Genomic DNA, 23,936 nt, shown 5'->3' on the forward strand with positions numbered 1-23,936 from the left:
AAATAGATAAACTCTCTCTCTCTCTCTCTCTCTCTCTCTCTCTCTCTCTCTCTCTCTCTAAATCCCCCTCAACATTTATCAGCCCATCAAAACTTGCTGTTATAAAAAAAAATGTAATCAAAAGGACCACAAAATAGTATTTAACTGAACTCTCAATAGATAAACTCTCTCTCTCTCTCTCTCTCTCTCTCTCTCTCTCTCTCTCTAAATCCCCCTCAACATTTATCAGCCCATCAAAACTTGCTGTTATAAAAAAAAAATGTAATCAAAAGGACCACAAAATAGTATTTAACTGAACTCTCAATAGATAAACTCTCTCTCTCTCTCTCTCTCTCTCTCTCTCTCTCTCTCTCTCTAAATCCCCCTCAACATTTATCAGCCCATCAAAACTTGCTGTTATAAAAAAAAATGTAATCAAAAGGACCACAAAATAGTATTTAACTGAACTCTCAGTTAATAACCTCCTCTCACCTGGTAAGGTTGGGTTTTTAGAGGGAGGGCGACGCATTCCCGGAGCCACTCGAGTCCCTTGCCGCGGCACTGATGCCAAATAACGGTGGTGGTGGCACTGCCATAATCACCTCCGTCACCGGCACCGATCACCCGCTGACTTACCGAGAGGCACCCGCTGGTCCCCACAACTCTATACCTGAGGGGAAAAAAAAAAATTATTCAGAAAAAAAAAAATACGAAAAAAAAAATTAGTTGCTTTCCAGGTTTTGATCCTTTGATCCTTATGTTTTAAATTAAGGAATGATAAAAAAAAGTATATTCAGAAAAAAAAGATACGAAAAATAAATAAGTATCCTTATGTTTTAAATCAAGGAATGATAAAAAAAGTATATGAAAAAAAATACGAAGAAAATAATTTTGTTGCTTCCCAGGATTTGATCCTTATGTTTTAAATTAAGGAATGATAAAAAAAAGTATATTCAGAAAAAAATGAAAAAAATTATAAAAAAAAAAAAAAAATTAGTTGCTTTCCAGGTTTTGATCCTTGTTTTAAATTAAGGAATGATAAAAAAAGTATATTAAGAAAAAATGAGAGAAAATGATACAAAAATAAATTAGTTGCTTTCCAGGTTTTGATCCTTATGTTTTAAATTAAGGAATGATAAAAAAAAAAGTATCAGAAAAAAATGAAAATTATTCAAAAAAAAATTTTTGTTGCCTTCCAGTTTTGATCCTTATGTTTTAAATTAAGGAATAAAAAAAAAAGTATCAGAAAAAAATGAAAATTATACAAAAAAAAAAAAAATGGCTGCTTTCCAGATTTTGATATGTTTTAAATTTAGGAATGATAAAAAAGTATATTCAGAAAAAAATGAAAATTATACAAAAAAAAAAAATTGTTGCTCTCCAGGTTTTGATCCTTACGTTTTAAATTAAGGAATAAAAAAAAAGTATCAGAAAAAAATGAAAATTATACAAAAAAAAATTGGTTGCTTTCCATGTTTTGATTCTTATGTTTTAAATTAAGGAATGATAAAAAAAGTATATTAAGAAAAAATGAGAGAAAGTGATACAAAAATAAATTAGTTGCTTTCCATGTTTTGATTCTTATGTTTTAAATTAAGGAATAATAAAAAAAAAAGTATCAGAAAAAAATTAAAATTATTCAAAAAAAATAATTTTGTTGCCTTCCAGTTTTGATTCTTATGTTTTAAATTAAGGAATTATAAAAAAAAGTATATTCAGAAAAAAAAAATACGAAAAACAAAATTAGTTGCTTTCCAGGTTTTGATATGTTTTAAATTTAGGAATGATAAAAAAAGTATATTCAGAAAAAAAAAATACGAAAAACAAAATTAGTTGCTTTCCATGTTTTGATTCTTACGTTTTAAATTAAGGAATGATAAAAAAAAAAGTATCAGAAAAAAATGAAAATTATTAAAAAAAAAATTTTTGTTGCCTTCCAGTTTTGATTCTTATGTTTTAAATTAAGGAATTATGAAAAAAAGTATATTCAGAAAAAAAAATACGAAAAACAAAATTAGTTGCTTTCCATGTTTTGATTCTTATGTTTTAAATTAAGGAATGATAAAAAAAAGTATCAGAAAAAAATTAAAATTATTAAAAAAAATTTTTTGTTGCCTTCCAGTTTTGATCCTTATGTTTTAAATTAGGGAATGATAAAAAAAAAAAAAATATATATTCTGAAAGAAAAAATACAAAAAACAAAATTAGTTGCTTTCCAGGTTTTGATCTTTGTTTTAAATTAAGGAATGACAAAAAAAAGTATATTCAGAAAAAATTTAAAAAAATTCTACAAAAAAAAAATTTGTTGCTTTCCAGGTTTTGATATGTTTTAAATTAAGGAATGATAAAAAAAAAAAAAAATGTTCAGATAAAAATGAAAAAAATGATACAAAAAAAATTTTTGTTGCCTTCTAGTTTTGATCCTTATGTTTTAAATTAAGGAATGATAAAAAAAAAGCATATTCAGAAAAAAATTAAAAAAAAAATATACAAAAAATATATTAGTTGCCTTCCAGTTTTTGATCCTTCTGTTTTAAATTAGGGAATTATAAGTATATTCAGAAAAAAAAGTTATACGAAGAAAAATCATACAAAAAAAAATCCAGTTTTTGATCCTTTTGTTTAAATTATGGAATTATTAAAAAAAAAGTATATTCAGAAAAAAAAATGAAAAAAAAAAGTTATGCGAAGAAAAATTATACACAAAAATCGAGTTTTTGATCCTTATGTTTTAAATGAAGGAATGATATTTTCTTCATAAACATTGGAAATCTATTGAAAATAATTTGTAGTTAGCTATAGCCAATGAATCTCCTTTCTTCTTCATTGTTATTCCTTTCGTTCATAACACGTTCTTCTTTATTTTATGTAATTTCTAGACAGGTTGAAGTACTTCCAAGTACTTCAGATAAAATAATAATTATAATAATAATAATAATAATAATAATAATAATAATAATAATAGAATGTATAAGATTGACCATAAACAAAGATAATAATAGAATGTATAAGATTGACCATAAACAATGTTAAAACTTTATTATTGCTTCATTTTTAAGCAATCTCCCATTATGGTCTTACTCTAAGATTCACTTTGCATGGTTAACATAACAACGAGTCAAGAATATCTTAAGCTGATGAGGCTGCTATTCATTTCTATTCGAAAACTTCCACATTCATCGCACATGAAAATCAACACTATTGCTGGCTTGATAAAAGTTTATGTTTAGGGAGATTATCACATTAACAGAGATGGTGGCGATATTCTTCTTCTTCCTCTTCTTCTTCATCTTTTCCCACTTTTATGTGGGGTCGATGTTTCTGACCAGCTTTCTCCATCTACCTCTGTCCCACACTTCATCACCGGTTAATCCCTTTGATTGAAGGTCATCCATGATATATGGTGGTGATATTAATGCTTATAATTTATGAACTACTCCTGTTGATCTTGTTTTATTTCTTGCTTGACAACACATTCCCAAGATCTGTACTTTTTTGACAAAATCGTCTAAAGTTGTTAATCCGTTTTGCACAGCAACGGAAATCATGGTTTCTTTCATTGCCAGATGATTTCCAACTTCCACATCCTTCTTCTCCTCGATTGCTAGAAGGAACTTCAACCATCCACTTCACTTCCTGTGCCTCAAAAGCTGACAGGAACTACTCACACTGCAGAAGGGAAACGGGCACAATCTGTTACAATATCACTCTGCCACAGTGCCTTGAGTGGGATTTACACGGTCGAACACGTTCGTCGAACCGTTCGAAGAAAGTCTGCTCTCGCCTGACTATTGTGGGCGGGGCTTCATTGTCCAAAAACCTCATGCATTTGTGACTGACTCCACCTCTTCGAGCCGTGTGACAAGCAGGTTCGACAACCGGGTTCGACCGTATAAATCCCACTAAAACCCAACGTGTTTCAACCCTTTCACAGTCGAATTGTTAGGATGACGTCTTCAAGTCCAGAGAAGGCTGCCAAAGTGCCAGGCATCACCGACTTCCTTTTCTTATCTGATCTAGATAATTGAATAACTAATTATTTGTACATGATTATTTCTCACAGCATTCTCTCTTATTTTCTTCCCTACATGCATTATGTATGGTGAAATCTTTTTTTGCAAATTATTAATCTCTGAGAACTATTCCAAAATAAAGTTTTAAAATTATGAACAATGAATATTATAATAATATAGCGATAAACAGCACATAAATAATTTCTTGATATACGTTATTGCTTATTACTTTCGTAATAAGATAAGATTAAATTTTTTGCTTATAGTAAATAAAAAAATTCTATGGATCCTCAGACATATTTTTTCTAATATGATTCCACAGGTAATGCAATGGTTGTATTTTGACTCATTTTTCTACCACCAATTCATAATTGCCTCAATCCCGAAAACACAATTGTGCTCCCAAAACAATTGGGATCCAACTCCTCTTCTGAATAAGCTAATTAAAAAAAAAAATTCTTTTGAATCTTTTTGAATCTTCCATCGTCTTTAAATCGCCTCGAAAGAGTCGAGGTATAAAAAATCTTTTCCTCATCAACTTTCCATTAACCAGAAATCTCAGAATTTTAGTCGAGTTCTTACATAAAATTATTATAAATTTATAACTTAGAATAATGACAATGACGGTGACAATATTTGACAATGTTTCAGAACTATATAATAATAATAATAACAACAATAATAATAATAATAATAATAATGATGATGATGATAAAAATGATAATAATAATGATGATGATGATGATGATGATGATGATAATGATGACAATAAAAAAAATAATAATATTAATGATAATTATAATAAAGAAAATAATAATAATAATAAAAATAATAATAACAATAATAACAATAATAATAATAATAATAATAATAATAATAATAATAATAATAATAATAGCTTTATTTTTTACGTAGTCATTGTCCATCATTTTGATTACAGAAGATAGGTCAATACATATAGAAGTGTCAAAAACATATTTCCTAACTGTCTTGTTATAGAAAGAGAAAACGTTCACAAATATACAAGCAAATAGTTGTTCCTTTTTTTTATTTCCTTTTTAGTGTTAATTGAAATATCGTTTGTGTTATTGGACCCCCCAAAATATTTCATTCACGCCTTTTTTGTCTCCATTGGTAGAGACATTAATATGAACAGAGGTAAAATTCATTTGGATGTGGCACTAAAGCAAACACGTATGATCACAGAAACACACATACACACAAACAAAAACTAGCACACGCTTACGGACATACACACACCCCACACACACACATATATATATATTATATTTATACATACATATATATATGTATATATATATATATATATATATATATATATATATATATATATATATATATATTTATATATATATATATATATATATATATAAACATTTACACAGACACAGGTATATATACACACACACACACACACACACATATATATATATATATATATATATATATATATATATATATATATATATGCATATATATACACACATATATATATATATATATATATATATATATATATATATATATATATATATATAACATCATCTCTTCCTACGCCTATTGTCACAAAGGGCCTTGGTTAGATTTCGCCAGTCGTCTCTATCTTGAACTTTTAAATCAATACTTCTCCATTTATTACCTTCTACTTCACGCTTCATAGTCATAAGCCATTTAGGCCTGGATTTTTCCAAATGTTCTGGTACCTTCTGGAGCCCAACTAAACGTTTGGTGAACTAATCTCTCTTGGGGAATGCGAAGAGCATGCCCAAAACATCTCCATCTACCCCTCACCATGATCTCATCCACATATGGCACTCGAGTAATCCCCCTTGAAGTTCCATTTCTAATCTTGTCCTGCCATTTAACTCCCAATATATAAACTGCAGTAACTCGGTTTATGAGTAATTTAGAATACGTTCATTTCGGTATAAGAGCATGAAATTTAATTTCGATATAGTGTACATTCGTTATATCAGTATGCATGCAAAAATTCTATTTTTTTTTAGTTTGCAACATCCATGTTTGGTACAGTTACAATTCTGTACAATAAAGAGGATATTGAAGCCTTAGATTAAGTGGAACAGTTGCTGTCATTGATGGTTCAATGGCAACATGATCTTGAAACTTGAAGTTATCGGTTTATATGGATTGATAAAAACCAGTAACTATGTATTTCAGCAGTGCGAGTCCAAGGTTATTTGACAATATCTTCGAAATAATTAATAATCACACCATCATGATATATTACCACTTGCTATTGCACACCCTTCTCTAATTGTTGATTAGAGAAGGGTGTGCTATATCGAGTAGCGGGGTGCTAAGAATCTCCCGGTTTATAAATACTAAAGAAAAATTGGAAATTGGTAATTGGAATGTTGGAACCATGAATCAGATTGGAAAATTACAGCAACTGGAGAATGAATTTATGAAGTATAACTTGGATATTTTGGCGCTAAGTGAAATATGTTATAAAGGGATTGGTAAGGAAATCTTAGACCAAGGCAATATATATATATCTATTTTGAAAGACCTGATGGAGTTGGAAGAGAAAGGGTTGGAGTGATGATGACACCAAGAGGAGAAAATGCATTAAATGAGTGGAGAGCTGTAAACAGTAGAGTGTTACTTGCAAACTTTAAATCAAAGCAGTGCAATTTGAGCATTATAGTGTATAGTGTGTTATGCACCAACAAATGATGCCCCAAAGAAAGGAAAGATGAATGCTATGCAGTACTGCAGAGTATAATAGATGAGATCCCAGAGAGAGGCATGAAAATGGTGATTGGCGACTTCAGTGCTAAAATTGGAAAGAGTAATCAAGGCATAGAGAATGTGATGGGTGTTGAGGGACTTGGCGAGGTTGCAAATAAAAATGGAGTTCATTTTATAGGTTTTTGTTCAGCAAACAATCTTGTTATTGGAGATACTCTTTTCCAGCACAAGGGCATCCACAAATATACATAGACTTCATCAAGTGGCAATCACAAAAATCAAATAGATCACATAGCTATTAATAGAGAGAGAAGGAGGTCTCTGGGAAATGTGAGAAAATTTAAGAGGTGCAGATATTGGTAGTGATCACCAATTCCTCATTGCCACAATGAAATTAAAACCGAAAGCACCTTACAAAAATGTAAATAGAATACCTAGATTTGATAAAACCAAGTTTCTAGAAAATGAGCGCTGAGAAACATTTGCAATTGAATGTAGGAATCGATTTACAGTCTTGGCGTGTTGATAGCAAAGTCAAAAGAAAAGCCAGGGATGACTGGAGAGAATATCGATACAGTAAGGAAGCCAAGACTGACAAAGCTATGAATTCAGAGAGTGGCTATGGAGTAAGAATTGTTCAGAGAATTATTAATGAAATCTACACAGGGGTAAAGAAGAAGATGCATATATCCATAAAAAAAAAAAGACGGATCTGTTATAGCAACTGAAGATGAAGAAAGGCAACGTTGGAGGGAAAATTTTAGTGAGGTCATGAATAGGAGATATGGAGGGAATGATTTGAATGATATACCTGAAGCTGAGGAAGACCTTGATGTGCCTATGAATAAATTCAGCGTGTTTGAAGTCGAACCTATTCTTAAAAAAATCAAGAGATACAAAGCCCCTGGATACGACGGAATAACTCCTGAGATGATATTGCCCGACAACGAAGTAACTCTCAGAATACTTACAATGTTAATTTGTAGAATATGGCAGGAAGATGCAAAACCTAATAAATGGAAGCTAGGAGTGGTGATGAAAATGGTAAAATAAGGAGATATGAATTATTGCAATCTTACGTCGGTTGGCATGAAAATATATAGTATGCTTATTCTTGAGAGACTAGAAAAAAAGATTGATGAAGAGCTGAGAGATGAGCAAGCAGGATTTAGAAAAGGTAGAAGTTGTACTGACAAAAGTTTCATTTTAAGACATGGTCTACAGCAATGTGTAGAATATAGGAATCCACTGTTGATGGTATTGGTGGACTATGAAAAAGCCTTTGATAGTGTGCACCCCCCAACTTTGTGGAGAGTCCTGTGTTATTATGGAGTTCCTCTTAAATATGCACATGAGTATAGTAAGTGAAAAGTTGATATTAGTGGGAGTCCTATCAAATGAATTTCCAGTGAACAGCGGAGTACTCCAAGGGAATGTGTTGTTACCTATGTTGTTTATCCTCCTCATGGATTTTGTAATGCATAGAACAGATGGGCATGGCGGAAAAGGATTGGACTGAATTGGTAATAGGAAATTAGCTGACCTACAGAATGCTGATAACGTTGTCCTTATTAGCAGAACACCACAGGACTTGCAATGCTTGCTTACCAGAAAGCATGAAGTATCACGTGAGGTTGGGCTCAAGATAAATAGAAGAAAGATAATGAGAACGGAATATGCAATTGCAGATGAAATATCATTGGAAGGAGAAAGGATTAATGAGGTAGAATCATTTAAATATTTAGGAACTATGATCTCTAATACAAGGTCTCTAGAATTGGAATTCAATGAAAGATTGAAAAAAAGCTAATCATACAATGGCAAGGTTAAATAAAATTTCAAATCAAATCGCCTGAAAAAAACTCAGAAAAATCAGGCTATATATAAGTTTAGTGAGATCGGTGTTACTTTATGGACACGAGTCGTGGTATGACAATGAAATAGTATGCAACAGATTTTGTAGATTTGAGAACAAAGCCCCTAGAAGAATATTGGGAGTTGAATGGCAGGACAGGATTAGCAATGAAACTATAAGAGAAATTACTCGAGTGACAAATGTGGATGAGATCATGGTGAGGGGCAGATGGAGATGGTTTGATCATGCTCTTCGCAATCCCCAAGAGATTAATTCATCAAACTTTTAACTGGGCTCCGTAGGGCACTAACAGAATTGGAATACCCAGACCTACATGGTTAAGGGTTATGAAGCGTAAAGTAGGAGATTACGACTGGAGAAGTATTGATTTAAAAGTTCAAGATAGAGACGACTGGCGAAATGTAACTGAGGCCCTTTGTGTCAATAGGCTTACGAGGAGATGATGATGATGATGATAAAATTACAAACTTTCAAAAATGGGTGTGTATGTGAATATATAGACATGTGAAGTATATCAAGTGATTGTTTATTTTTTGTGGGAAAAACTGTTTTTTGGTTGGAATCTTAAACTCATTGTGGCAAGCCTTCCCTCTTACAACTCAAGTATTGTTGTGAATAAACGGTTTTTGTCGTGTTTGGATGTAAGTGGAGGAGAGGTTCACTACTATTCAGAAAGTGTACGGGAGGCTTTACTCATAGTTAGGGGGTGAAAATGAATCTAACATGTTTTTGTAACAAATGCTAAACCAAGATATCACTGCAAAATAATAACAGAAGGTAGAAGACGAGATATACGGAATATTCACTCCTCAATCAACATTATTATTATTATTATTATTATTATTATTATTATTATTATTAGTAGAAGTAGTAGTAGTAGTAGTAGTAGTAGTAGTAGTAGTAGTAGTAGTAGCTGAGCAACAAACCCAATTGGGAAAGCAAGATGCTATAAACACAAGGGCTCCAACAGAGAAAAACCCGGTTAGGAAGGGAAATAAAGAAATAAATAACCTAATAACCTACATGAGAAGTAATGTATAATAAATATAAAATTTATCAAGACCTGTAACAACGTTGAAATAGATCTCTCATATATAAAATATGAATAGAGACTTACATCAACCTATTCAACATAAAAACATTTGCTGCAAGTTTGAACATATGAAGTTCCACCGATTCAACTGTCTGATCACAGCTGGAGTAAAACTTTTGGAATACTGTGTAGTATTGATCCTTATGATGGGAAAGACACGACTGCTAGAATTAACTGCATACCTAGCACTACGTACAGAATGGTACAGTCTAGGAAGATCTGAATCTTATGCAATATGCATGAAGAAGTAGCTGAACGATGGTGCCAGGAAAAAATGAATATAATAGACCATAAGATTTTGTCTAACAAATTAAGATGAGATTCAGCAACTAAATACCAGACAGATGAACAACACTCGATATAAGGCAGAATGAAAGAATTAAAACATTTCTTCGGAATAGATTGATCACCAAAAATCTTGAAAGACTTTCTCAATAAGCCAAATTTGTTTCTCCAAAATAAATTTGTAATCAAGAATTACACCTAAAATTTCAAAGCAGTCGTATAGAGTTCAAGAAACATTATCAATGCTGAGATGTGGATGGTGCACATTGATCTAGATCTACTTACAATCATACATTGTGTTTTGTTAGAATTCAGTTTACTGACCCATAATTTGCACTATACATTAATTTCAGCTAGACCTCTATTAAGGGATTCATCAACCCTAGGTATTCAGAAGGTATAATAGAGGCAAAAAGAGTAGCATCATCTGTATATTTAACAAGCTTGTTTTCAAAGGTAAACCACGTCTGTGAATATGGCATTAAAGGTAATGGGCAAATGACACTACCCTGACGCACATCAGATATCATATTACAATACTCAGTATGGTGCCCATCAACAACTACTCTTTGCAGTCTGTTCATTAAAAATTCAATAATGATGCTAAGATAATATCCATCTACACGCAACTGTTTGAGTTTGAAAATAAATGCCTCACGATTAACATAGTGAAAGGTGGGATTAAAATAAAGGCCATTCCAACAGAGTTCCTGACCACAATCAAGGGATTTCTGCACAGCAATGGAAATTGTAGGAAGGGCATCACATGCTCCAAGGGCTTTATGAAAGCCAAATTGCAAACTAAAGAACAGATGATTACCTTTAGCATATTTCTTCAGAACTTTTGCCAATAGATGCTCAAAAACTTTAAATAGTAGCCTATGGGAGCAATGGAAATTGGACGGTAATCAGTTACCACTAGTACATTTACCTAAGGGAGTAACATTACCAATTCTCCAAGTGCAAAAAGAACCCTTTCTTGTTATGTTGCAGAAAATAACAGACAACTTAGGCTCTAAGAAATCAGCGGCCTTCAGAAATAAACAAAGCAAGCATACCATTTGGGTCTACACATCCATGAGCATCAAGGTCTATCAAGAGTGTTTTAATTTCACGGGACCAAAAAGCTAAACTAGTTAGTTGAGGTTCTGGAAAACAGTTTCTCATTACTCAGCTTACTGTTAAACGCATCATTCAAAAGGGTTGTCTTTTTCTTTGGAGAGTTAGGGGCAGAGCCAACCAGTTGAAGTAAATGAGCTACTGTTAAGTCTGCAACAAAGAATGCAGATTTAAGGGTAGCCCACCACTCATATACCTGCATTGTACCAGAAAGGTTATTTTATGGTAAAATTGTATTCGTTTTCAGTTGAAGCATGAATCTCTGAGCAACAGCTCTTTGCTGAGTATAGTTATTCAAAGTCAAATCTGATCTGTTACCTTTTACAAAATTATAGGCCTCCTGTTTCTCTGAATAAGCATGTCTGCAAACATGATTGTACCAGGGTTTACCTTTTACCTAGTATTTTAGGACATGAGTAGGGATACGACTATTAATAACGTTGATCAGATTCTCATTCAAGAGAAAACCAAGCTTAACAGTTTTATACAATTGTGACCAATGCAAATACAAATGATCATCAAAATGCTATGCCAGAACTGCTTGAGATTTTATAGTTATCTTACATGAGTATAATACATCAGGACAGGTTGCTCAGTTTTAATTACTAACGAAATCAAGTCATCATCAGGTGTCTCAACTGGAGAACTAACCTTATCTGTTATAACACCAAGGGAGTCCAAGCAATTACGACACCTATGAGTTGCTTTACTCATGATTTGCGCAAAGCCTGATTTAGAGGCAAAGTCCAAACCTCTTAAGCCATATCGATCAGTAGGAGTAAATTTATTTAACCACTCCCTATGATGAGGGTTGAAATCACCAGTAAGAACAAAGAGACGATTCTATCAACTTCTTGTACGTTAGCCATAATAAGAAGACATTCAAAGAAAGAATCAGCACTGTCAATCTCCTAGCCCTAGGAAAGGCCTACTGTTTCACAATTATTAGTGTAACATTTGAAAAACCAAAGTTTCGGAGCATAATGGAATATCATACAAACTGGAGGATAATGTAAGGTCTTGCATATTGCCTAGTAGTCCATGAATACTGGAGTATATTAGATGACAGCCTAGGACGTGCTGGTCACGGATTTTGATCTATATCTCCAGGCAGATTAAGAATTATAAGCCATAACAATTTCATCATACTTTACAGCAAACTTAACAATAATGATAACAAAAACAATATATATATATATATATATATATATATATATATATATATATATATATATATTCATAAAGAACAGATGGAGTTGGAAGAGAAAGGTATGAATGATGATGACACGAAGAACAGAAAAGGCTTTAACTGAGTGGAGAGCTGTAAATAGTAGATTGCAACTTGCAAAGTTTAAATCAAGAGTGCAATTTTAGCATTATAGTTTACTATGCCCCCTGAAAAAAGGAAAGAGGAATACTATGAAGAACTGCAGTGTGTGATAGATGAGATCCCAGAGAGAGATATGAAAATTGTGATTGGTGACTTCAATGGTAAAGTTAAAAGGAATAATGAAGGTATAGAGAAGGTGATGAGTGTTGCGTGTCTTGGCGAAGTTGCAAATGAGAATGGAGCACGTTTTATAAGTTTCTGTTCAATAAACAATCTTACCATTGGAGTTACTCTTATCCAGCACAAGGAAATTTACAAATATACATGGACTTCCCGATGTAGCAATTACTCAAATAAAAATGATCACATAACCAATAATAAAAAAAAGAAGGAGGACTCTGAGAAATGTAAGAAGCTGAAGAGGTGGAGATATTGGTAGTGATCACCAGCTCCTCATTAACACACTGAAATTAGAACTGAAAGCACCCCGAACTGTAGATAGAATACCCACGATTTGCTACAACTAACCTTCTAGAAGATAAGCACAGAGAAACATTTGCAATTGATTTTATAAATCAATTTACAGATTCTCAGAGACGAAGAGCAGACAATTATTGAATATTGGTAAGATATTAAGAACATAAATCAGTCAGTTGGCAGTGAAGTTTAAGACATGCAATTACAAAGAGAAAACAATGGATATCAAATTATATGTGAGATACTATAAAAAGGAGACAAAGACAGAAATCGATTGTTGAAAGTTTTCGAGAAAGTAATGCAAATCACAAGATAGAGCATTTTAAGTGTTCCAGTATTGAGAGTGAAGTCGAAAGAAAAGCCAGGAATTACTAGAGAGAATATTTAAAGCAGATGAGGCTGACCAAGCTATGAATTCAGGGAGTGGCTATGGTGTAAGAATTGCTCATAGAATTACTAATTGAAATTAAAATTGAAACCACAATACTTTCCAGCAGCACAACCATATTAACCAGCAAACCAAATGATTAAACACCAAGCCAGACAAGCAACTTTTCCCCCCTTCCCCGAAAAGAAATCCACGGCAGGTAATCTTCTGAAAAAAAAAAAAAAAAAAATACCACGAGTGGAACCGGATTCACAACTAAGGTGCAGTATTCTAAATTAACTTTCTACTGGGCCAGTGGCTTCGCAGATGTAACATGCATGCAAATGAACTTAAATGACGGTCGTCTTTATTTATTTTCTTTTGCATATCTCAAAATGAATTTCATGCAAATTAGGTTAAGTATATTTTTGTCTTCTCTCGGTCTGCCTCGTTGAAAGTTATTAGAGGTACGAGAGGAAACACTCAGGATATGTATTGCACGGGTCGACTACTGAAAATTTAATAACCGGTAGAAAAAAATTTTCCTCCTGATGCGACCTGTAACATATTGATAAAAATGATACTAACCATAATGGTTATCATACAAAAGATAAAATGTATATTTGTATAACGGTACACATTTCTATATTAGCTTTTAATAAGACATGCTTGATCTATCCAGTGGAGGCCTTTAGGATTTGTTTCCTTCTACAGAGGGGAACGAGCTCTGTATTATTTCAAATTAATAATTTAATTTTTTTTCCATATAGGAGCATTATTCCTAACATGTGCTCTAATCACATTTGCCCCCCCCCCCCCCCCCCCCCGGTTGTGGAGTAACAACTTTTTGTTTTTTTAATTTTGCTGTTTGCCGAATCCTTGAGAGAGAGAGAGAGAGAGAGAGAGAGAGAGAGAGAGAGAGAGAGAGAGAGAGAGAGAGAGAGAGAGAGAGGGGGGGGTATTGTAATGATTCTTTTGTAGTGAGAAAAACTGTTGTTATGATTGAATGCTGTTTGCTTATTTTTATTTTCTTGCAGCCATTTACCGGTAGAAATGCTGTTTATGCTTATGATTTTAATTATAATTGAGATTATGATTAAGATTATAATTATAATTATAATTATAATTGTAATGATAATTACCATTACCATTATAATTACAATTACAATTGCAATTGCCATTACGATTGTGATCTAATTATAATTATAATTATATCTATATCTATATTTATATCTGTATATATATCTACATCTTTATCTATTCCTATATTATATTATATTATACAATTATCATTGTCATTGTCATGTTTATAATTATGATTATGATCATGATTATAAGTATAAATATAATTATACTTATAATTACAATTACAATTATAATTATAACTATAATTATATAATTACTTAATCATAATTATAAAACTTTAATAATAACAATAATAATAATAATAATAATAATAATAATAATAATAATAATGTTAATAATAATTTTGATAATTTTAATAATAATAATTTTATTCATTTTGATAATAATAACAATAATAATAATAACAACAATAATAATAATAATGATAATAAGTTTAATAATAATAATAATTGGGATATAATTATACAATTATAGTATTATAGTGTTATATAATTATAAATTTTATTTTGATTCATGTTTTTCGAATGAACTCGAATATAATCATATATGTCTATATTTATATTTTAAGATGAATATATATATATATATATATATATATATATATATATATATATATATATATATATATATAAATAATAAATTTTGCACATTTAGGCGGGTTTTTCATATTCCAATAAGCCCTATATTTTTGATACATTAATGTCTGGATTCTCTTAACGACATCAGGATCAGAGCCAAAGGCGAAATCACATAAAGACAATAGCTTTTGACCGGCCGGAAATCGAGCCCGGATCCATGTCTCTTGCATGACAGTGACATAGCACTTTGCTTCGAAGGCATTGAAATAGATTGTACTTTCTTCGTGGCTAAGCCACTGTCATACAAGTTTCCTGGATCAGGGGTCGATTCAGGCATATCAATAAAATTATTCCCTTCATATGTCCTATTCATAACCTCACTAAAGTGCTCCATCCAACGTTGTCTTTCTTTATTTTCTGTTGCTATAACAGAGCCATCTCTCTTTTTGATGGGTATATGCTTCTTCTTCTTTGCCCCAGTCGAGATTTCATTAATAATTCTAAGAGCAATTCTCACACTATAGCCACTTCCTGAATTCATAGCTTTGTCGGCCTCATCTGCTTTACTGTCTAAATACTCTCTCCAGTCATTCATGGCTTTTCTTTTGACCTCACTGTCAATACTGGAATACTTAGCATGCTCTACCTTGTAATTTTCATTACTTCCTCAAAAACTTCCAACAATCAATTTCTGTCTTTGTCTCCTTTTTATAGTAGCCCAAGTATCATTCGATATCCATGGCTTTCTCCTTGTAACTGTTGTCCCATGATTTCACTACCAACTGACTGATATATGTTCTTAATATCACACCATTCTTCATTAATTGTCTGTTCTTCGTCTCTTAAAGTCTCTAAGACTGCAAATCGATTCCTACATTCAATTACAAATGTTTCTCTGTGCTCTTCCTCTAGAAGCTTAAATGTATCAAACCTAGGGATTCTATCTATCTTTCTGTTGGGTGCTTTCAGTTTTAATTTCAGTGTGGCAATGAGGAGCTGGTGGTCACTACCAATATCTGCACCTCTATAGCTTCTTACATTTCTTACATGGCAATGTGATCGATCTGATTTTTGTAATTGCCCCATAGTGAAGTCCATCTATACTTGCGGATGTTCTATGTTGGAACAGAGTACCTCCAATGACAAGATTGTTTGCTGGATAGAAACTTATGAAATGTGCTCCTTTTTCATTTGCAACTTCGCCAAGACCCTCGACACCCGTCACATTCTCTATCCCTTGATTATTTCTTCCAACGTTAGCACTGAAGTCACCAATCACAATTTTCCTATCTCTCTCAGGAATCTCATCTATTATCCTCTGCAGTTCTTCCTAGTATTCATCTTTCCTTTCTTCAGGGGAATCTTTTGTTGGGGCATAGCAAACTATAATACTCATATTGCACTGCTTTGATTTGAACTTTGCTAGTAACAATCTACTATTTACAGCTTTCCACTCGGTTAATGCCTTTTCTGCTCTTGGTGTCATCATCATTCATACCCCTTCTCTTCTAGCTCCATCTGATCTCCCTGAGTAAATATATATATACATTCCCTTGGTCTAAACTTTCCTCACCAATCCCCTGGCAACGTGTTTCACTTAGGGCCAAGATATCCAAACTATATTTCATAAATTCACTCTCCACTTGCTGTAACTTCCCAATCTGAATCTTGGTTATAACATGCTTTATTGTGAGCTATTTTTTTTATGACGTAATCATTACCTTGCTTTTTTTAAGCAATTACGAACTTCCAAATATTTTTTGACAAGTTCCCAGTTGTTCTCTTCAACAACCACCTTTTCCACCCTCTACACTACCATCACAAAAGGACTTCTCCAAGAGGGAAGTACAATTTATTTCAAAATTTAGTGTAATTTAATCTATGTCAGCAATTGATTATGATGAAAACTCTCAACGTTCAGTGTATAGCTATTATAGCTCATGTGAAAATAAAAAATATCCACGAAATAGTGAGCCATCGGTCTAATGGGCGCAACCAGAAAGTAAGAGAAGTGAGATTATGTCTATTTGCGAGCGAAGCGAATCATAGCAGAGCACAAACCATTTGAAGGACATGAAGTGAATCATTGAGAATTGTGATGTTTAATTTTCATCCACTTACATGAACCATATATTTTTCCAATTGGTTATCTTGTGTTTATTTAGCATTTATGACCATTATTATCGCTGCAAATCACTAATCTTTTGCATTACCAACCCCCCCCCCCAAAAAAAAAAATACCGGTTTACTGACTGGTGTCCCCCATAATAGTAAAAAAGCCATGAACGGGTGGTTTGCAAATCACTAATCTTTTGCATTACCCCCCCCCCAAAAAAAAAAATACCGGTTTACTGACTGGTGTCCCCCATAATAGTAAAAAAAGTCATGAACGGGTGGTTTGCCCCAATAATCATGGTCATAAATGCATAAAACACAAGATAGCTTGTAGGAAAAACATATGTTTCATGTATTTGGCTAGAAAGTAAAGTATCATATATTTACCAACATACCATAATACTAATAACTATATTAATTACATGGATAGGACTCAATGAAAAAACTAACCGCATTCAATCAACCCGGCCCAAAAAGGAAACAAATAAATCGCCAAAATAAGACTAAGTGAAGCACGTTGTAAGGGAAATAGTAAGGACACTATAGACCAAGGTAATATATATATATATATATATATATATATATATATATATATATATATATATATATATATTCAGGAAGAACAGATGGAGTTGTGAGAGAAAATGTAAGAATGATGATGACACCAAGAGCAGAAAAGGCATTAATTGAGTGGAGTGCAATAAATACTAGATTGTAACTATCAAATTCAAATCAAAGCAGTGTAGTATGAGTATTATAGTTTGCTCTGCACCAACAAATGATTCCCCTGAAGAAAGGAAAGATTATTACTATGAAGAACTGCAGAGTGTAAAAGATGAGATCCCAGAGAGAGATATGAAAATTGTGATTGGTGACCTCAATGCTAAAGCTGGAAATATTAATCAAGTTATAAAGAATGTATTGAGAAATGTAGGAAGCTAGAGAGGTGTAGATATTGGTAGTGATCACTAGCCCCTTATTGCCACACTGATATTGAAACTGAAAACAATCAAAAGAAATGCAGAGAGATTACTTAGGTTTGATACAACTCTTGATGGTTGCATGGGGAAGGTTTATGCATCATAGAACGCAATACAAATGAAAAAGAATGACAGATAAACCTTTTGCAACTGAATGTAGGAATCGATTTGCAGTCTTAGAGAGACTTTAAGAGAAGAAGAGCAGACAATTAACGAAGAATAGTGTAATATTAAGAATAATTATATCAGTCAGTTGGTAGTGAAGTTTTGGGACATGTAGTTACAAGAAGAAAGCCATGGATATCAAATGATAATTGGGTATGCTATAAAAATGAGACAAGAAAGAAACTGATTGCTGAAGGTTTTCAAGGAAGTAATGAAAATTACAAGGAAAAGCATGCTAAGAATTCCAGTATTGATAATGAAGTCAAAAAGAAAAGCCATGAATGACTGGAGAGAATATTTAGACAGCAAAGCTATGAATTTAGGGAGTGGCTATGGTGTAATAATTGCTCATAGAAATAATAAAGAAATCTCCATGGTGGGAGAAAAAATAAGCATATACCTATCAAAAAGAGAAATGGATCAGTTATAACAACTGAAGATGAAGAAAGGCAACGTTAGATGGAACAATTTAGTGAGATCATGAATAAGAGATATGAAGGGAATAATTGGATTGATATACCAGAAGGTGAGGCAGACTTTGATGTGCCCATGAATAAATTCAGTGTCTTTGAAGTCGTAGCTATTCCTAAAAGACTTTAGAGTTGGAAAGCCCTTGGATACGATTCAGGTATATCATTCAAAAGATGATATTGGCCGAAAATGAAGTTACTCCCAGAATACTACAAAATTATTCTGTAGAATGTGGTATGAAGAAGCAAAACCTGATGAATGTTATCTAGGAGTGTTGGTGAAAATGGCAATAAAGGTGATCTGACTGATTACAATAATTACAGAGGCATCATACTTACGTGCCATGAAAATATATAGTATGCCTATTCTAAAGAGACAAAAAAGAAAGATTGATGAAAAGCCGAGAGATGAGCAAACAGGATTTAGAAAAGGTAGAAGATGTACTAACCAAATTTTCATTTTAAGATATGTTGTACAGCAATGTGTAGAGTTGAGAAATCCACTTTAGAGGATATTTACGGACTATCAAAAAGCCATAAATAGTGTGCATCAGCCAATTTTGTGGAGAATCTCTTCTACCCTTACCAAGAGGAAAGTAACCCCTGAACAATTACATTGCAGTGGTTAACCCATAGGGGGGAGAGGAATTGTTTGGTATTCTCAGTGGTATCAAGTGTATGAGGACAGAAGAGAATATGTAAAGAATAGGCTTGACTATTCTGTGTATGTGTAGGCGAAGGGAAAATGAGCCGTGACCTAAGAAAAGGATCTAATGTAGTACTGGGTGGCCAGTCAAAGGACTCAATAACTCTCTAACGGCAGTACCTCAACGGGTGGCTGGTGCCCTGGCCAACCTCCTACTACTTGCATACCTCTATATATTTTTGGAAAAAATTATCTTGAAACCATTTGAATTAAAAAAAATTCTGAATTATAATAATTTCCTCTATTTTGAAATCCCGCCAGATTTCCCGCTAGCCGCAACCATGGTTTGGCGTGGTAGACTTTAGCTGAAGATTCCCGAAGGTATCCGGACATCATCATCGCAACATATTGCGAAAATCCTCTCTGCATGAGGATATGTTGGATAACCTCCAGGCGTGAAGAAGTATGAACTCTACAGCTTTGTGGTAGATGTTCACGTATGGTCATTTGAGCAGGTCGTGCCATGGAGGGGCTAAAACCCGGCCAAAAAAATTTGATTCCGCCAGAGCTAGCGGGTTTCCCGCCAGTTTAGCAACGCTGGACGTCGGTACTGGGAGTTGCCACGGCTTTTATTTCCCGTACTAAACAATATCTTACATGCTGTTATACTGTAATGTAAATGTCTGTCTATGTATGCTATTATATGTTCTTTTTTTTATTGTGTATGTCTCTAATATACTAATATAAACAAGTTTTGACTAAAAAGAACTGCATTTCGCCATTTGCCTTTGCGCAAAGTAATAGTTAAATATGGTCTATGGGGAACTGCTAAATAATACATAATCATATAGGTAAAATGAAATTTTAAACATTAAAACGTTTACCAGACAATTAGTTTTATAAAGAAACAAAAGAAGAAAATAATGCGATGAGGAATTTATGCGAAGATAGAAAAAAAAAAAAAAAAAAAAAAAAAAAAAACAAGCTCTGGAGAGGCTTCTGGCAGTTCTCCATATAACCGTTCAAGTGGCGTGTAGCAGTAGTCAGGTTAAAGCATTTTACAGTACACCTTGGTTACAACCCTTGTCTTCCGAGAATGGACGTCAAAGGCCTTTTGTAACCTGACTTCGAGTACTTTAGTGCAAGTAAAGAAAAAATACCCGATTGTGTACATACCCTCACTGGATAATCAGTGATATCAGTATAACTTGACTCCTGAATTACTTATTCTCTACAGAAACGGAAACAATAGGATATATAGAGGAACTCTAGGTGACAAAGTTCATATTTCAAATATAATCCAGTTTAAAAGATGTTGTCATTTCCAGATATTATTATTATTATTGTTATTATTATTATTATTATTATGATGATGATGATGATGATGATGATGATGATGATAATGATAATGATAATGATAATGATAATGATGATGATGATTATTAATATTAATATTATTATTATTATTATTATTATTATTATTAATATTATTACTATTATGATTATGATTATTATTATCATTATTAATATTATTATTTTTATGATTATGATTATTATTATCATTATTATTATTATTATTATTATTATTAAAGATATCATTCTCAGATATTATCCTCATCATTATCATCATCATCATCATTATCATTAGATAAACTATAAACTTGATCTCACGTGAGTTTTCAGGATGTTTATATAACTGTATCACGTAGTGAAGAAAATACTATTTCACATAATGCAACTAAAATATTAGCCTACATCCCATATTTGTATCCTAAAAAAAAAAGTGGTGTTCATTTTACAAATGAAAGTGTACTAATAACCTTTCAACAATAGATTCTAGCAATTATGCAGAAATTAGATTACATAATATTCGTACGAAAGGTAATTACTTCTTATATTCCAAGTCTACGAAAACATTTTCAAAATTATCCTCGCGATCTGTTAGCCTAGTTAAACTACAGTATCGTTGAATGTTAATTAAATTGCCAAATGGGGAGGAATAGGATATTAGATAATCAATGCAATTGAGATAGATGTACACGCCCCCCCCCCCCCCCTTTCCCATCTTCTTCTTACTCATACCTGAATGTCAGAGCTCTCTCTTCAGGAGTGGAAATGATGTCACTGGTGAGTGATGTCGTATCATCGGGACTTCCTCCCATGGACACAGCAGCGTGACTACCACTTTCCTTTTCATCTAAAATCAAAGAAAAAAACTATTAAAATCATAAAATAATTTCATCTTACATAAATAATTTTAGCCTATCTTCCTTGCACAGCACATAGAATAAATCTAGATGTCACTATACCTCTCAGTCATTATCATTACTTAACTTCATGCAAAGGGAAATAAGATTATTCACTTAATTTCCTCAATCATCCAAATGCTTGGATTATAAAATGTAACCTCTAATTGACGTCCTAAAATAATCCGGTCCAAAAGGGAAAAAACTAGTTTGTTAAACGACTTCTCGAAGGAAAAGAAATTAAAGTCTACTTGGTCTTCTCAAATTTAATCTAAAATTGGTGTTTAACAACCCGGTACTAAAAAGACTGAGAATATAAAAAACAGCATGTCTTGAACTAACTTAGTCCTTACAGGGAAGAAGATATAAGTTAAAGTTTTCAGGTAGCTCATTACGGATTAGAGAGATGATACAAATTACCTTGATGTTATCATCCATCTCAGTTCTTCAAGCAAATTAAATTAGACAATTTGATTTCTCTTAATTATGCAAGTATCAACGATAAAGAAAGCTAATGGTAACATGATGTCCTTAGCAAGACCAGTTATGAAGGGAAAAAGTGCAATGCAACTGGATGTTCTCAGATAGGCCATTCATGATAAAGTAAAAATAGCTTGAAGTTATCAGTTTCTGAAGTCTTGAAGAGGAATGAAATGCGAAGTAACGAATTATCCTCCTCTAAAAGCCAATTCCTAATGGAAAAAAAGGTTAAAGCTTGCTCATTTAAATGGTTAAATATGTTAAAAGCTAACTGCATGTTCTCAGCCACCTCGATCTTAAAGACAAAAAAATAATGACAATATTATTTACTCAACTAGCCCAATCCTGAGACGAATTGGAATAATAGTTAGCTTATCTTCTCTCTTAGTTCAAACCTTGATGGAAAAATGCTAGTTCATTTGATATCCTTCGCTAGATCAGAAAAAAATGAAATAGTGAGAGACAATAAAGACTAACCCCAAAAGCATACTGGCCAAAGAAGCACTTACAGCTGCCTTACCTTCGTGAGGTTTGATGTACCAAACGGTTTTCCCAGAGTAAGAAACACTCCACGAACAGAAACCGGTATTGAAATTGCACGAAGGTCCAGAATTGCATCTCCCTGGATGAAGTTCAATACGGTGCAGTTTAGCACCACCCTCTCCGATTGTTCCTCCTGGCCCTTCGGGGGCACCGAGGGCACGCAAGATTATCTTGTTGGGAATAGGGATACTCAAGGTAAATATTTTAAGTGATACAAATTTTTCTTTTCAATCTTGTGATATGGTTCAAAGAGGTCAAAAATTTAATTTTCATATTTCATAATGAACACTATTTTATCCTTAACCTTGGGAACATTGAAATCACCAATCCTCAAAATTAGGACATAAAAATCATATGGAATAGATTATTTAAATATATCAATACATCTCTTTCAGCGAGAAGACATAACTACATAATATAAGTTAATATAGTGTATTCTACGAACAATACCCTGATATTTCGTAAAACCGATTATCAGCATAATGTATTTATGATATTTATTAGTACTCTACAAAGGCAAGGGAAAATAGTGCTTAAGAGTAGGGATCCTATGTGTCATATAAGGAGGAAAGCAAAGCAGATGATATCTTTGGAGATGGCAGTAGACTATCACTGATAAAACACTATAAAAAACACTTATATTATGATCAACCTCCTTGAGCATGGCAGTGGTGGGTTTTTATTCTCGAGTAATGTTGTTCTGTTCTTTTTTTCCCTGAGGAGTTCTTGATAGAAATCTATAAATGCACATTATTGAGTTTTACACATGTTGCTTTTGCAAGAGCCATATACTACAAAGACCAGCATAACTTCAGATTATTTTGTTTTTCTAATGCATATCGTGGACTTAGTGTAAATGAAGCGTTACTCTTGTCGTCTAAGAATCCTTTAAATTTATGCATATAAGACAAAATAATCGAAGTGAAAATTTTGATTCCTGTGAATAAGTTTTTTATAATTCATACAATATATGTTGTAGTAATGTATATACTTTGGATGAGTGTCTTTGAATAAGCCACAGGGTAGTGTTCTTGGTCCATTACTTTTCATACTATATACACATGACATGTGGTTTGGCCTAGAAAACAAGCTTGTTGCATATGCAGATGATGCTACTCTCTTTGCATCAATTCCATCCCCTGAATGTAGATCTGGGGTTGCTGAATGACTTAATAGAGATCTAACTAAAATTAGTGGATTGTGCAAATTATGGGATATGAAGTTGAGTCCTAACAAAGCTCAAAGTATAATTGTAAGTGGGTCAAGGACAGTGGCTCCTCAACATCCGAATCTCA

General features: G+C 32.8%; 1 protein-coding gene across 1 annotated transcript in view; it reads right to left on the reverse strand.

The window, feature by feature from the left end:
- LOC137620081 (uncharacterized) overlaps positions 1–23,936 on the reverse strand; it is a 489,014-nt gene that overhangs the window by 9,276 nt on the left and 455,802 nt on the right. The window contains exons 17-19 of the mRNA XM_068350356.1: positions 22,619–22,811; positions 21,455–21,569; positions 472–649 (exon numbers count right to left, since the gene is read on the reverse strand). Coding sequence (XP_068206457.1) covers positions 472–649; positions 21,455–21,569; positions 22,619–22,811 — 486 coding nt within the window. The remainder of the gene's footprint in view (positions 1–471; positions 650–21,454; positions 21,570–22,618; positions 22,812–23,936) is intronic.

The sequence above is a fragment of the Palaemon carinicauda genome, chromosome 26 (genome assembly GCF_036898095.1).
Source record: "Palaemon carinicauda isolate YSFRI2023 chromosome 26, ASM3689809v2, whole genome shotgun sequence".
NCBI classification, from domain to species: domain Eukaryota; kingdom Metazoa; phylum Arthropoda; class Malacostraca; order Decapoda; family Palaemonidae; genus Palaemon; species Palaemon carinicauda.